We start from the raw sequence: 12,452 nt of genomic DNA, 5'->3' as shown, positions 1-12,452 counted from the left end.
TATACTGATAGATAGACCTAGTGCACTGTTCTGTCTGTCTGTCTGGTGTCTGACCTGTCTATACTGATAGACAGGCCTAGTGCACTGTTCTGTCTGTCTGGTGTCTGACCTGCCTATACTGATAGACAGGCCTAGTGCACTGTTCTGTCTGTCTGGTGTCTGACCTGTCTATACTGATAGATAGACCTAGTGCACTGTTCTGTCTGTCTGGTGTCTGACCTGCCTATACTGATAGATAGACCTAGTGCACTGTTCTGACTGTCTGTCTGGTGTCTGACATGTCTATACTGATAGATAGACCTAGTGCACGGTTCTGACTGTCTGGTGTCTGACCTGTCTATACTGATAGATAGACCTAGTGCCCGGTTCTGTCTGTCTGGTGTCTGACCTGCCTATACTGATAGATAGACCTAGTGCACGGTTCTGTCTGTCTGGTGTCTGACCTGCCTATACTGATAGATAGACCTAGTGCACGGTTCTGTCTGTCTGGTGTCTGACCTGCCTATACTGATAGATAGACCTAGTGCACGGCTCTGACTGTCTGTCTGGTGACTGACCTGTCTATACTGATGGATAGTTATGTCTGGTGACTGACCTGCCTATACTGATAGATAGACCTAGTGCACGGTTCTGACTGTCTGTCTGTCTGGTGACTGACCTGCCTATACTGATAGATAGACCTAGTGCACGGTTCTGACTGTCTGTCTGTCTGGTGACCTCCCCTCTCTCTTCCCCACCTCGCTAGCTGTTCTGTCTGTCTCTGTGCCCCTCCCCTCTCTCTTCCCCACCTCTCTAGCTGTTCTGTCTGTCTCTGTGCCCCTCCCACCTCTCTAGCTGTTCTGTCTGTCTCTGTGCCCCTCCCACCTCTCTAGCTGTTCTGTCTGTCTCTGTGCCCCTCCCACCTCTCTAGCTCGCTATGAAAAGATGCGAGTGTTTGTGTTCTCGAAAGTACGGCAACTAATCCTGTCTCCGTTTTCAAAAATACTGAATGTCAGGAGGCGATTCGTAGAGGAAGATGTATTTTCAGTCTACTAAATGTCTCCTTACTACATTTGAACACAGTGAATAAACAGAGTTTTCTATTGTGTTGATGACTGTACGTTTGTTTATGTAACTCTGTGTTGTTGTTTTTATGTTTGTTTACTCCATGTGTAACTCTGTGTTGTTGTTTTTGTCGCACTGCTTTGCTTTATCTTGGTCAGGGTCGCAGTTGTAAATGAGAACTTGTTCTCAACTAGGCCTACCTGGTTAAATAAAGGTGTTCTCAACTAGCCTACCTGGTTAAATAAAGGTGTTCTCAACTAGCCTACCTGGTTAAATAAAGGTGTTCTCAACTAGCCTACCTGGTTAAATAAAGGTGTTCTCAACTGGCCTACCTGGTTAAATAAAGGTGTTCTCAACTGGCCTACCTGGTTAAATAAAAGGTGAAATAAAATAAATGAAATTGGCAAGTCATGGTATTTAACCAGATGTAAAGATTGGTCTGTGCTCAGGCGGCAGGCGGCAGGCGGCAGGCAGGCTGTACGATTGTTTATCCCACAGGCAGCTCAAGATTAATTTGATGGACAGTTCTGGAAGCCTCGTGATGGACGTTAGTCCCACTTCAGAAGCGACCTTCCTTTAAAGTACCCGTTCAGCGGGCGCTTCGACTCTCCAGAGAACGTTTGGTTTGGGCATTTTAAAAGCTGTCGTTGTACACTTAACAGACAAACAAACATACCGAAGCAGAGGTGCTTTCAAGGGGATATGACTGAGGGAGATTTCACTGTCTGACTGAGGGAGATTTCACTGTCTGACTGAGGGAGATTTCACTGTCTGACTGAGGGAGATTTCACTGTCTGACTGAGGGAGATTTCACTGTCTGACTGAGGGGGATTTCACTGTCTGACTGAGGGAGATTTCACTGTCTGACTGAGGGAGATTTCACTTTCTGACTGAGGGAGATTTCACTGTCTGACTGAGGGAGATTTCACTGTCTGACTGAGGGAGATTTCACTGTCTGACTGAGGGAGATATAACTGTCTGACTGAGGGAGATTTCACTGTCTGACTGAGGGAGATTTCACTGTCTGACTGAGGGAGATTTCACTGTCTGACTGAGGGAGATTTCACTGTCTGACTGAGGGAGATTTCACTGTCTGACTGAGGGAGATTTCACTGTCTGACTGAGGGAGATTTCACTGTCTGACTGAGGGAGATTTCACTGTCTGACTGAGGGGGATTTCACTGTCTGACTGAGGGAGATTTCACTGTCTGACTGAGGGAGATTTCACTTTCTGACTGAGGGAGATTTCACTGTCTGACTGAGGGAGATTTCACTGTCTGACTGAGGGAGATTTCACTGTCTGACTGAGGGAGATATAACTGTCTGACTGAGGGAGATTTCACTGTCTGACTGAGGGAGATTTCACTGTCTGACTGAGGGAGATTTCACTGTCTGACTGAGGGAGATTTCACTGTCTGACTGAGGGAGATTTCACTGTCTGACTGAGGGGGATTTCACTGTCTGACTGAGGGAGATTTCACTGTCTGACTGAGGGAGATTTCACTTTCTGACTGAGGGAGATTTCACTGTCTGACTGAGGGAGATTTCACTGTCTGACTGAGGGAGATTTCACTGTGACTGAGGGAGATTTCACTGTGACTGAGGGAGATTTCACTGTCTGACTGAGGGAGATTTCACTGTCTGACTGAGGGAGATTTCACTGTCTGTCTGAGGGAGATAGAACTTCACTGTCTGTCTGAGGGAGATAGAACTTCACTGTCTGTCTGAGGGAGATAGAACTTCACTGTCTGACTGAGGGAGATAGAACTTCACTGTCTGACTGAGGGAGATGTCACTGTCTGTCTGAGGGAGATAGAACTTCACTGTCTGACTGAGGGAGATAGAACTTCACTGTCTGACTGAGGGAGATGTCACTGTCTGACTGAGGGAGATAGAACTTCACTGTCTGACTGAGGGAGATAGAACTTCACCGTCTGACTGAGGGAGATAGAACTTCACCGTCTGTCCCTAGAGGTCCTTATTAGGACCATTATTCTGCTTCATGAATTAATTATTCTGCATCGTGAATGAATTATTCTGCATCGTGAATGAATTATTCTGCATCGTGAATTAATTATTCTGCATCGTGAATTAATTATTCTGCATCGTGAATTAATTATTCTGCATCGTGAATTAATAGGACCATTATGCATTGTAAATTGAGGTGGAATTTTCAGATTTTTTTTTTTTATAGTTTTAACAGAAAATTATTTGTAAAAAAAAAATACAGATTAAACATTAAGCAACATTGTCCATTGGTCACATCCCTAACGTGTCACAGACATGCTTAATACGTTCTACATACGGTCTTTTAATTGGAGACCTGAGAAACAAATCAAATCAAATCAAACGTCATTATATACTTTTTTTTTTTAAACAAAGAAGGCAGAAACTAAAGTCTTTGCCAGAGTTCAGTAAAAATGATCCCAAACTCTGGTTTCCAACGTCTCAATACTTGAAATGAGCCCGAACATCAAACGGTAACTTCCCCTCATGAAAGGCAGGAAATGAAACCCATCCCTCTCTGTTGACTGTGTCCATTTCCCGCTCTGTGGTGAACCATATGTCAGTTTGTCGCCATGCCTACACACTGATGATGTCAGAGACTTAACTAACAGCAGCACTGTTTTATACAGATTAATACCCTCTGTAGAGAGACACAGACCATCTGGCCTGGCTCCTCACTGTGACCACCAGAGGAGAGGACAGGACGACGGCACCAGAGACTACAGCACCAGAGACTACAGCACCAAAGACTACAGCACCAGAGACAGGACTACAGCACCAGAGACTACAGCACCAGAGACAGGACTACGGCACCAGAGACTGCAGCACCAGAGACTACAGCACCAGAGACTACAGCACCAGAGACTACAGCACCAGAGACAGGACTACAGCACCAGAGACTACAGCACCAGAGACAGGACTACGGCACCAGAGACTACAGCACCAGAGACTACAGCACCCGAGACAGGACTACAGCACCAGAGACTACAGCACCAGAGACTACAGCCCCAGAGACTATACCACCAAAGACAGGACTACAGCACCAGAGACTACAGCACCAGAGACAGGACTACAGCACCAGAGACTACAGCACCAGAGACAGGACTACGGCACCAGAGACTACAGCACCAGAGACAGGACTACAGCACCAGAGACTACAGCACCAGAGACTACAGCACCAGAGACGACAGCACCAGAGACAGGACTACAGCACCAGAGACTACAGCACCAGAGACTACAGCACCAGAAACGACAGCACCAGAGACTATAACACCAAAGACTATAACACCAGAGACAGGACCAGAGACTATAACACCAGAGACAGGACTACAGGACCAGAGACGATAACACCAGAGACAGGACCAGAAACTATAACACCAGAGACTATAACACCAGAGACAGGACTAGAGGACTAGAAACTATAACACCAGAGACTATAACACCAGAGACAGGACTAGAGACTATAACACCAGAGACTATAACACCAGAGAGTATAACACCAGAGACTATAACACCAGAGAGTATAATACCAGAGACTATAAAACCATAGACAGGACTAGAGACTATAACACCAGAGACTATAACACCAGAGACAGGACTAGAGACTATAACACCAGAGACTATAACACCAGAGACTATAACACCAGAGACTATAACACCAGAGACTATAACACCAGAGACTATAAAACCATAGACAGGACTAGAGACTATAACACCAGAGACTATAACACCAGAGACAGGACTAGAGACTATAACACCAGAGACTATAACACCAGAGACTATAACACCAGAGACTATAACACCAGAGACTATAACACCAGAGAGTATAACACCAGAGAGTATAAAACCATAGACAGGACTAGAGACTATAACACCAGAGACTATAACACCAGAGACAGGACTAGAGACTATAACACCAGAGACTATAACACCAGAGACTATAACACCAGAGACTATAACACCAGAGAGTATAACACCAGAGACTATAAAACCAGAGACAGGACTAGAGACTATAACACCAGAGACTATAACACCAGAGACTATAACACCAGAGACTATAACACCAGAGACTATAACACCAGAGACTATAAAACCATAGACAGGACTAGAGACTATAACACCAGAGACTATAACACCAGAGACAGGACTAGAGACTATAACACCAGAGACTATAACACCAGAGACTATAACACCAGAGACTATAACACCAGAGACTATAACACCAGAGACTATAACACCAGAGACTATAACACCAGAGACAGGACTAGAGGACTAGAGACTATGAACCCTGGTCTCCAGAGGGGAACGGTACATGTTCATGGAGCCACTCCAACACAGATTTACACCATACATCGTTTCTCACAAAAGTCTATTTCTTATTTTAAAAAAAGTACAATACTTGAAGGAATTTTGAATGACAGTTCATCTTTGATGCTGGAAAAAAAAGAGTGTGAATCAGAAAGAAAAACAGGAACAAAAATAAACGTATTATCTACCTGGAAGAGAAAATACCCCTTCTCAAAGCATGTCACAAATAGCTGTAACAAACTGCTGTGTGCTTTGTGAAACAAAATGTCAGGTTGAAAGCAGGCATCACAGCGGGATAAAAGGTAGAGGAAGGGAACGATCTCTGCTGCGACCTCGCTCTCCCATCAAGGTGCATGAATTCAGGAGCAAAGTGAAGTAGAGACACTTCTTTACTGTTAAAACCAACAACTTTCAACTGTAGCAAAAAACCCAGGACGGGACTGATAACTGTACCTCGTAGGGAGAAGACTATTGGTAAAGGACAGGACTGAACCTCGTAGGGAGAAGACTACTGGTAAAGGACAGGACTCATAACTGTACCTCGTAGGGAGAAGACTATTGGTAAAGGACAGGACTGAACCTCGTAGGGAGAAGACTACTGGTAAAGGACAGGACTCATAACTGTACCTCGTAGGGAGAAGACTATTGGTAAAGGACAGGACTGATAACTGTACCTCGTAGGGAGAAGACTATTGGTAAAGGACGGGACTGATAACTGTACCTCGTAGGGAGAAGACTATTGGTAAAGGACAGGACTGAACCTCGTAGGGAGAAGACTACTGGTAAAGGACAGGACTCATAACTGTACCTCGTAGGGAGAAGACTATTGGTAAAGGACAGGACTGAACCTCGTAGGGAGAAGACTACTGGTAAACACCAGGACTCCTAACTGAACCTCGTAGGGAGAAGACTATTGGTAAACACCAGGACTCCTAACTGTACCTTGTAGGGAGAAGACTATTGGTAAAGGACAGGACTCCTAACTGTACCTTGTAGGGAGAAGACTATTGGTAGAGGACAGGACTGAACCTTGTAGGGAGAAGACTATTGGTAGAGGAAGGACTGAACCTTGTAGGGAGAAGACTATTGGTAAACACCAGGACTCCTAACTGAACCTTGTAGGGAGAAGACTATTGGTAAAGGACAGGACTGTACCTTGTAGGGAGAAGACTATTGGTAGAGGACAGGACTGTACCTTGTAGGGAGAAGACTATTGGTAAAGGACAGGACTCCTAACTGAACCTTGTAGGGAGAAGACTATTGGTAAAGGAGAGGACTGTACCTTGTAGGGAGAAGACTATTGGTAAAGGACAGGACTGAACCTTGTAGGGAGAAGACTATTGGTAGAGGACAGGACTGTACCTTGTAGGGAGAAGACTATTGGTAAAGGACAGGACTGTACCTTATAGGGAGAAGACTATTGGTAAAGGACAGGACTCCTAACTGAACCTTGTAGGGAGAAGACTATTGGTAAAGGACAGGACTGAACCTTGTAGGGAGAAGACTATTGGTAAAGGACAGGACTGAACCTTGTAGGGAGAAGACTATTGGTAAAGGACAGGACTGAACCTTGTAGGGAGAAGACTATTGGTAAAGGACAGGACTGTACCTTATAGGGAGAAGACTATTGGTAAAGGACAGGACTCCTAACTGAACCTTGTAGGGAGAAGACTATTGGTAAAGGACAGGACTGTACCTTGTAGGGAGAAGACTATTGGTAAAGGACAGGACTGTACCTTGTAGGGAGAAGACTATTGGTAAAGGACAGGACTGTACCTTATAGGGAGAAGACTATTGGTAAAGGACAGGACTCCTAACTGAACCTTGTAGGGAGAAGACTATTGGTAAAGGACAGGACTCCTAACTGTACCTTGTAGGGAGAAGACTATTGGTAAAGGACAGGACTGAACCTTGTAGGGAGAAGACTATTGGTAAAGGACAGGACTGAACCTTGTAGGGAGAAGACTATTGGTAAAGGACAGGACTGAACCTTGTAGGGAGAAGACTACTGGTAGAGGACAGGACTGAACCTTGTAGGGAGAAGACTATTGGTAAAGGACAGGACTCCTAACTGTACCTTGTAGGGAGAAGACTATTGGTAAAGGACAGGACTCCTAACAGTACCTTGTAGGGAGAAGACTATTGGTAAAGGACAGGACTCCTAACTGTACCTTGTAGGGAGAAGACTATTGGTAAAGGACAGGACTCCTAACAGTACCTTGTAGGGAGAAGACTATTGGTAAAGGACAGGACTCCTAACTGAACCTTGTAGGGAGAAGACTATTGGTAAAGGACAGGACTGAACCTTGTAGGGAGAAGACTATTGGTAAAGGACAGGACTGAACCTTGTAGGGAGAAGACTATTGGTAAAGGACAGGACTGAACCTTGTAGGGAGAAGACTACTGGTAGAGGACAGGACTGAACCTTGTAGGGAGAAGACTATTGGTAAAGGACAGGACTCCTAACTGTACCTTGTAGGGAGAAGACTATTGGTAAAGGACAGGACTCCTAACAGTACCTTGTAGGGAGAAGACTATTGGTAAAGGACAGGACTCCTAACAGTACCTTGTAGGGAGAAGACTATTGGTAAAGGACAGGACTCCTAACTGTACCTTGTAGGGAGAAGAATATTGGTAAAGGACAGGACTGAACCTTGTAGGGAGAAGACTATTGGTAAAGGACAGGACTGAACCTTGTAGGGAGAAGACTATTGGTAAAGGACAGGACTGAACCTTGTAGGGAGAAGACTATTGGTAAAGGACAGGACTGAACCTTGTAGGGAGAAGACTATTGGTAAAGGACAGGACTCCTAACTGAACCTTGTAGGGAGAAGACTATTGGTAAAGGACAGGACTGAACCTTGTAGGGAGAAGACTATTGGTAAAGGACAGGACTGAACCTTGTAGGGAGAAGACTATTGGTAGAGGACAGGACTCCTAACTGTACCTTGTAGGGAGAAGCTCCCCATCTTGGATTCCAGGAAGTCGAACAGAGTGCTGGGTCCTGACGGTCTTCCTCCTGCTCCCTCCTCCTCATCCTCACCCCCAAACCTACTGGACCGACCCCGACCCCGGCCACGACCCCTTCCTCTGTCTGCTGCATGGAGGAAACAGACGCAGCAGAAAAGTCACATTATCAATGGGATTCTATAGTTATTACGTAGTCGTAGGTCATGTTGTAGGCTTACCTCTGAGTGGGGGGGCTTACCTCTGGGTGGGGGGGTGGGAGCAGGGCTTACCTCTGGGTGGGGGGGGGGGGGCTTACCTCTGGGTGGGGGGGTGGGAGCAGGGCTTACCTCTGGGTGGGGGGGGGGGGGCTTACCTCTGGGTGGGGGGGTGGGAGCAGGGCTTACCTCTGAGTGGGGGGGCTTACCTCTGGGTGGGGGGGTGGGAGCAGGGCTTACCTCTGGGTGGGGGGGGGGGGCTTACCTCTGGGTGGGGGGGGTGGGAGCAGGGCTTACCTCTGGGTGGGAGCAGGGCTTACCTCTGGGTGGGGGGGGGCTTACCTCTGGGTGGGGGGGGGGCTTACCTCTGGGTGTGGGGGGGGGGGGCTTACCTCTGGGTGGGGGGGGGGGGGGGGGGGGGGGGCTTACCTCTGGGTGGGGGGTGGGGGGAGCAGGGCTTACCTCTGGGTGGGGGGGGGGGCTTACCTCTGGGTGGGGGGGGTGGGAGCAGGGCTTACCTCTGGGTGGGGGGGGGCTTACCTCTGGGTGGGGGGGTGGGAGCAGGGCTTACCTCTGGGTGGGAGCAGGGCTTACCTCTGGGTGGGGGGGTGGGAGCAGGGCTTACCTCTGGGTGGGAGCAGGGCTTACCTCTGGGTGGGGGGGTGGGAGCAGGGCTTACCTCTGGGTGGGAGCAGGGCTTACCTCTGGGTGGGAGCAGGGCTTACCTCTGGGTGGGAGCAGGGCTTACCTCTGGGTGGGGGGGGGGGCTTACCTCTGGGTGGGGGGGGGGGGGGGAGCAGGGCTTACCTCTGGGTGGGGGCTTACCTCTGGGTGGGGGGGGTGGGAGCAGGGCTTACCTCTGGGTGGGGGGGGGGGGGGTGGGAGCAGGGTGGGCTGATCTCTGGGTGGGGGGGGGGTGGGAGCAGGGCTTACCTCTGGGTGGGGAGGAGCAGGGCTTACCTCTGGGTGGGGGTGGGGAGGAGCAGGGCTTACCTCTGGGTGGGGGTGGGGGGAGCAGGGCTGATCTCTGGGTGGGGAGGAGCAGGGCTGATCTCTGGGTGGGGGGGGGCGGAGCAGGGCTGATCTCTGGGTGGGGGGGGCGGAGCAGGGCTGATCTCTGGGTGGGGGGGGGGGAGCAGGGCTGATCTCTGTGTGGGGGGGGGGAGCAGGTCTGATCTCTGGGTGGGGAGGAGCAGGGCTGATCTCTGGGTGGGGGGGGGAGCAGGGCTGATCTCTGGGAGGGGGGGGGCGGGAGCAGGGCTTACCTCTGGGTGGGGAGGAGCAGGGCTTACCTCTGGGTGGGGGGGGTGGGAGCAGGGCTTACCTCTGGGTGGGGGGGATGGGAGCAGGGCTTACCTCTGGGTGGGGGGGGGGTGGGAGCAGGGCTTACCTCTGGGTGGGGGGGGTGGGAGCAGGGCTTACCTCTGGGTGGGGGGGTGGGAGCAGGGCTGATCTCTGGGTGGGGGGTGGGAGCAGGGCTTACCTCTGGGTGGGGGGGTTGGAGCAGGGCTTACCTCTGGGTGGGGGTCTGCTGGGTTCCTCGGGGGGTGGGGGGGGTTTGAAGGTCCCCGTCAGTAGACTGTTGAGAGCCACCTCCATGTTGTTGTTGTTGTCCATCAGGGCCTGACGAGCATCCTCCTTATCAAACCCCATCTCCATAATGTCCCTTAGGGCCCGCTCATCCACCTAGAGGGAGGGGGATGGGAGGGGGGATGGAGAGATGGGAGGGGGGATGGAGAGATGGGAGGGGGGATGGAGGGATGGGAGGGGGGATGGGAGGAGGGATGGGAGGGATGGGAGGGGGGATGGAGGGATGGAGAGATGGGAGGGGGGATAGAGGGATGGGAGATGGAGGGATGGGATGAGGGAGGATGGAGAGATGGGATGAGGGATGGAGAGATGGGATGAGGGATGCAGAGATGGGAGGGGGGATGGAGAGATGGGATGAGGGAGGATGGAGAGATGGGATGAGGGGGGATGGAGAGATGGGATGAGGGATGGAGAGATGGGAGGGGGGATGGAGGGATGGGAGGGGGGATGGAGGGATGGAGAGATGGGAGGGAGGATGGAGGGATGGGATGAGGGGGAATGGAGAGATGGGATGAGGGAGGATGGAGAGATGGGATGAGGGGGGATGGAGAGATGGGATGAGGGGGGATGGAGAGATGGGATGAGGGGGGATGGAGAGATGGGATGAGGGAGGATGGAGAGATGGGATGAGGGAGGATAGAGAGATGGGATGAGGGAGGATGGAGGGATGGGATGAGGGAGGATGGAGGGATGGGATGAGGAGGGATGGGAGGGGGGATGAGAGATGGGATGAGGGGGGATGGAGAGATGGGATGAGGGGGGATGGAGAGATGGGATGAGGGGGGATGGAGAGATGGGATGAGGGGGGGTGGAGAGATGGGATGAGGGGGGATGGAAAGATGGGATGAGGGGGGATGGGGAGATGGGATGAGGGAGGATAGAGAGATGGGATGAGGGGGATGGAGAGATGGGATGAGGGGGATGGAGAGATGGGATGAGGGGGGGATGGAGAGATGGGATGAGGGGGATGGAGAGATGGGGGGGATGGAGAGATGGGATGAGGGGGGATGGAGAGATGGGATGAGGGGGGATAGTAGCAGAGATAAATAATGCGGGGGTGAAGGGAGGAGGGAAAAAGGAGAGAAAGAGGAGAAGTTAAAATGGGGGAGGAGAGTTCAAATGGGGGAGGAGAGTTCAAATGGGGGAGGGGAGTTCAAATGGGGGAGGGGAGTTCAAATGGGGGAGGGGAGTTCAAATGGGGGAGGAGAGTTCAAATGGGGGAGGAGAGTTCAAATGGGGGAGGAGAGTTCAAATGGGGGAGGAGAGTTCAAATGGGGGAGGAGAGTTCAAATGGGGGAGGAGAGTTCAAATGGGGGAGGAGAGTTCAAATGGGGGAGGGGAGTTCAAATGGGGGAGGAGAGTTCAAATGGGGGAGGGGAGTTCAAATGGGGGAGGAGAGTTCAAATGGGGGAGGGGAGTTCAAATGGGGGAGGGGAGTTCAAATGGGGGAGGGGAGTTCAAATGGGGGGGGTTAATGAAGACCCGGAGCACATCGTGTCAACACCGTATATAGACATAATATGACATCTGAAATGTCTTAATTCTTTTGGAACGTAGGAGAGGTGACGCTCTTCTCTCAATTCAATTTTCTGGGCTTTATTGGCCTGGGAAACATGTGTTAACGTTGCCAAAGCCAGTGAAATAGATAAACAGAAGTGAAATAAACAACAAACATGAACAGTAAAACATTACACATACAGAAGTTCCCAAAGAATAAAGACATTACAAATGTCATGTATAAATACAGTGTTGTAACGATGAGCTCTGGTCTTCATTACCCCCCCCCCCCCCCCCCCCCCCATTTGATCTTCCCTCTCAGGTCTTCATTAACCCCCCCCCCCCCCTATTTGAACTTCCCTCTCTCTGGTCTTCATTAACCCCCCCCCCCCCCCCCACCCCCCTTTGAACTTCCCTCTCCCTCTCTGGTTTTCATTGACCCCCCCCCCCCCCCCCCCCATTTGAACTTCCCTCTCTCTGGTCTTCATTAACCCCCCCATTTGAACTTTTCCCCTCTCTGGTCTTCATTCCCCCCCTCCCCCCCCATTTGAACCTCCCTCTCTCTCTCAGGTCTTCATTCACCCCATAAAACTACATCCACAGTTCATCACCACTTCTACTGTAGTCTGCTCCAGATTAACAGCCTTTCTATTCTACTGAGACTCCTCAGATTATCTCCTTAATCTGTTACCCTCCCCCCTCCACCTCTCCTGTCCCCTCCTTCCCCCCCTCCACCTCTCTCCCTCCCCCCCTCCTCTCCCCCCTCCTCCTCTCCCCACCCCTCCCGTCAAGACGCACTGAGAAGGAAACATAGCCCATGTCCCAAATGGCATTATATTCCCT

At 50.4% G+C, this 12,452-nt stretch overlaps 1 protein-coding gene across 7 annotated transcripts in view; it reads right to left on the bottom strand.

The window, feature by feature from the left end:
* The window catches only part of LOC110517270 (tudor domain-containing protein 3-like), a 69,575-nt gene that overhangs the window by 33,318 nt on the left and 23,805 nt on the right, over window positions 1-12,452 (bottom strand). For 6 of the 7 annotated variants that reach the window (XM_036973077.1, XM_036973078.1, XM_036973082.1 and 3 more), the window contains exons 9-10: window positions 10,037-10,208; window positions 8,306-8,455 (exon numbers count right to left, since the gene is read on the bottom strand). In XM_036973077.1, coding sequence (XP_036828972.1) covers window positions 8,306-8,455; window positions 10,037-10,208 — 322 coding nt within the window. The remainder of the gene's footprint in view (window positions 1-8,305; window positions 8,456-10,036; window positions 10,209-12,452) is intronic. The other variant, XM_036973079.1, reaches the window with a different exon arrangement.

The sequence above is a fragment of the Oncorhynchus mykiss genome, unplaced genomic scaffold (assembly GCF_013265735.2).
Source record: "Oncorhynchus mykiss isolate Arlee unplaced genomic scaffold, USDA_OmykA_1.1 un_scaffold_221, whole genome shotgun sequence".
NCBI lineage: Eukaryota > Metazoa > Chordata > Actinopteri > Salmoniformes > Salmonidae > Oncorhynchus > Oncorhynchus mykiss.
This window is presented reverse-complemented; position numbering and strand designations above follow the sequence as displayed.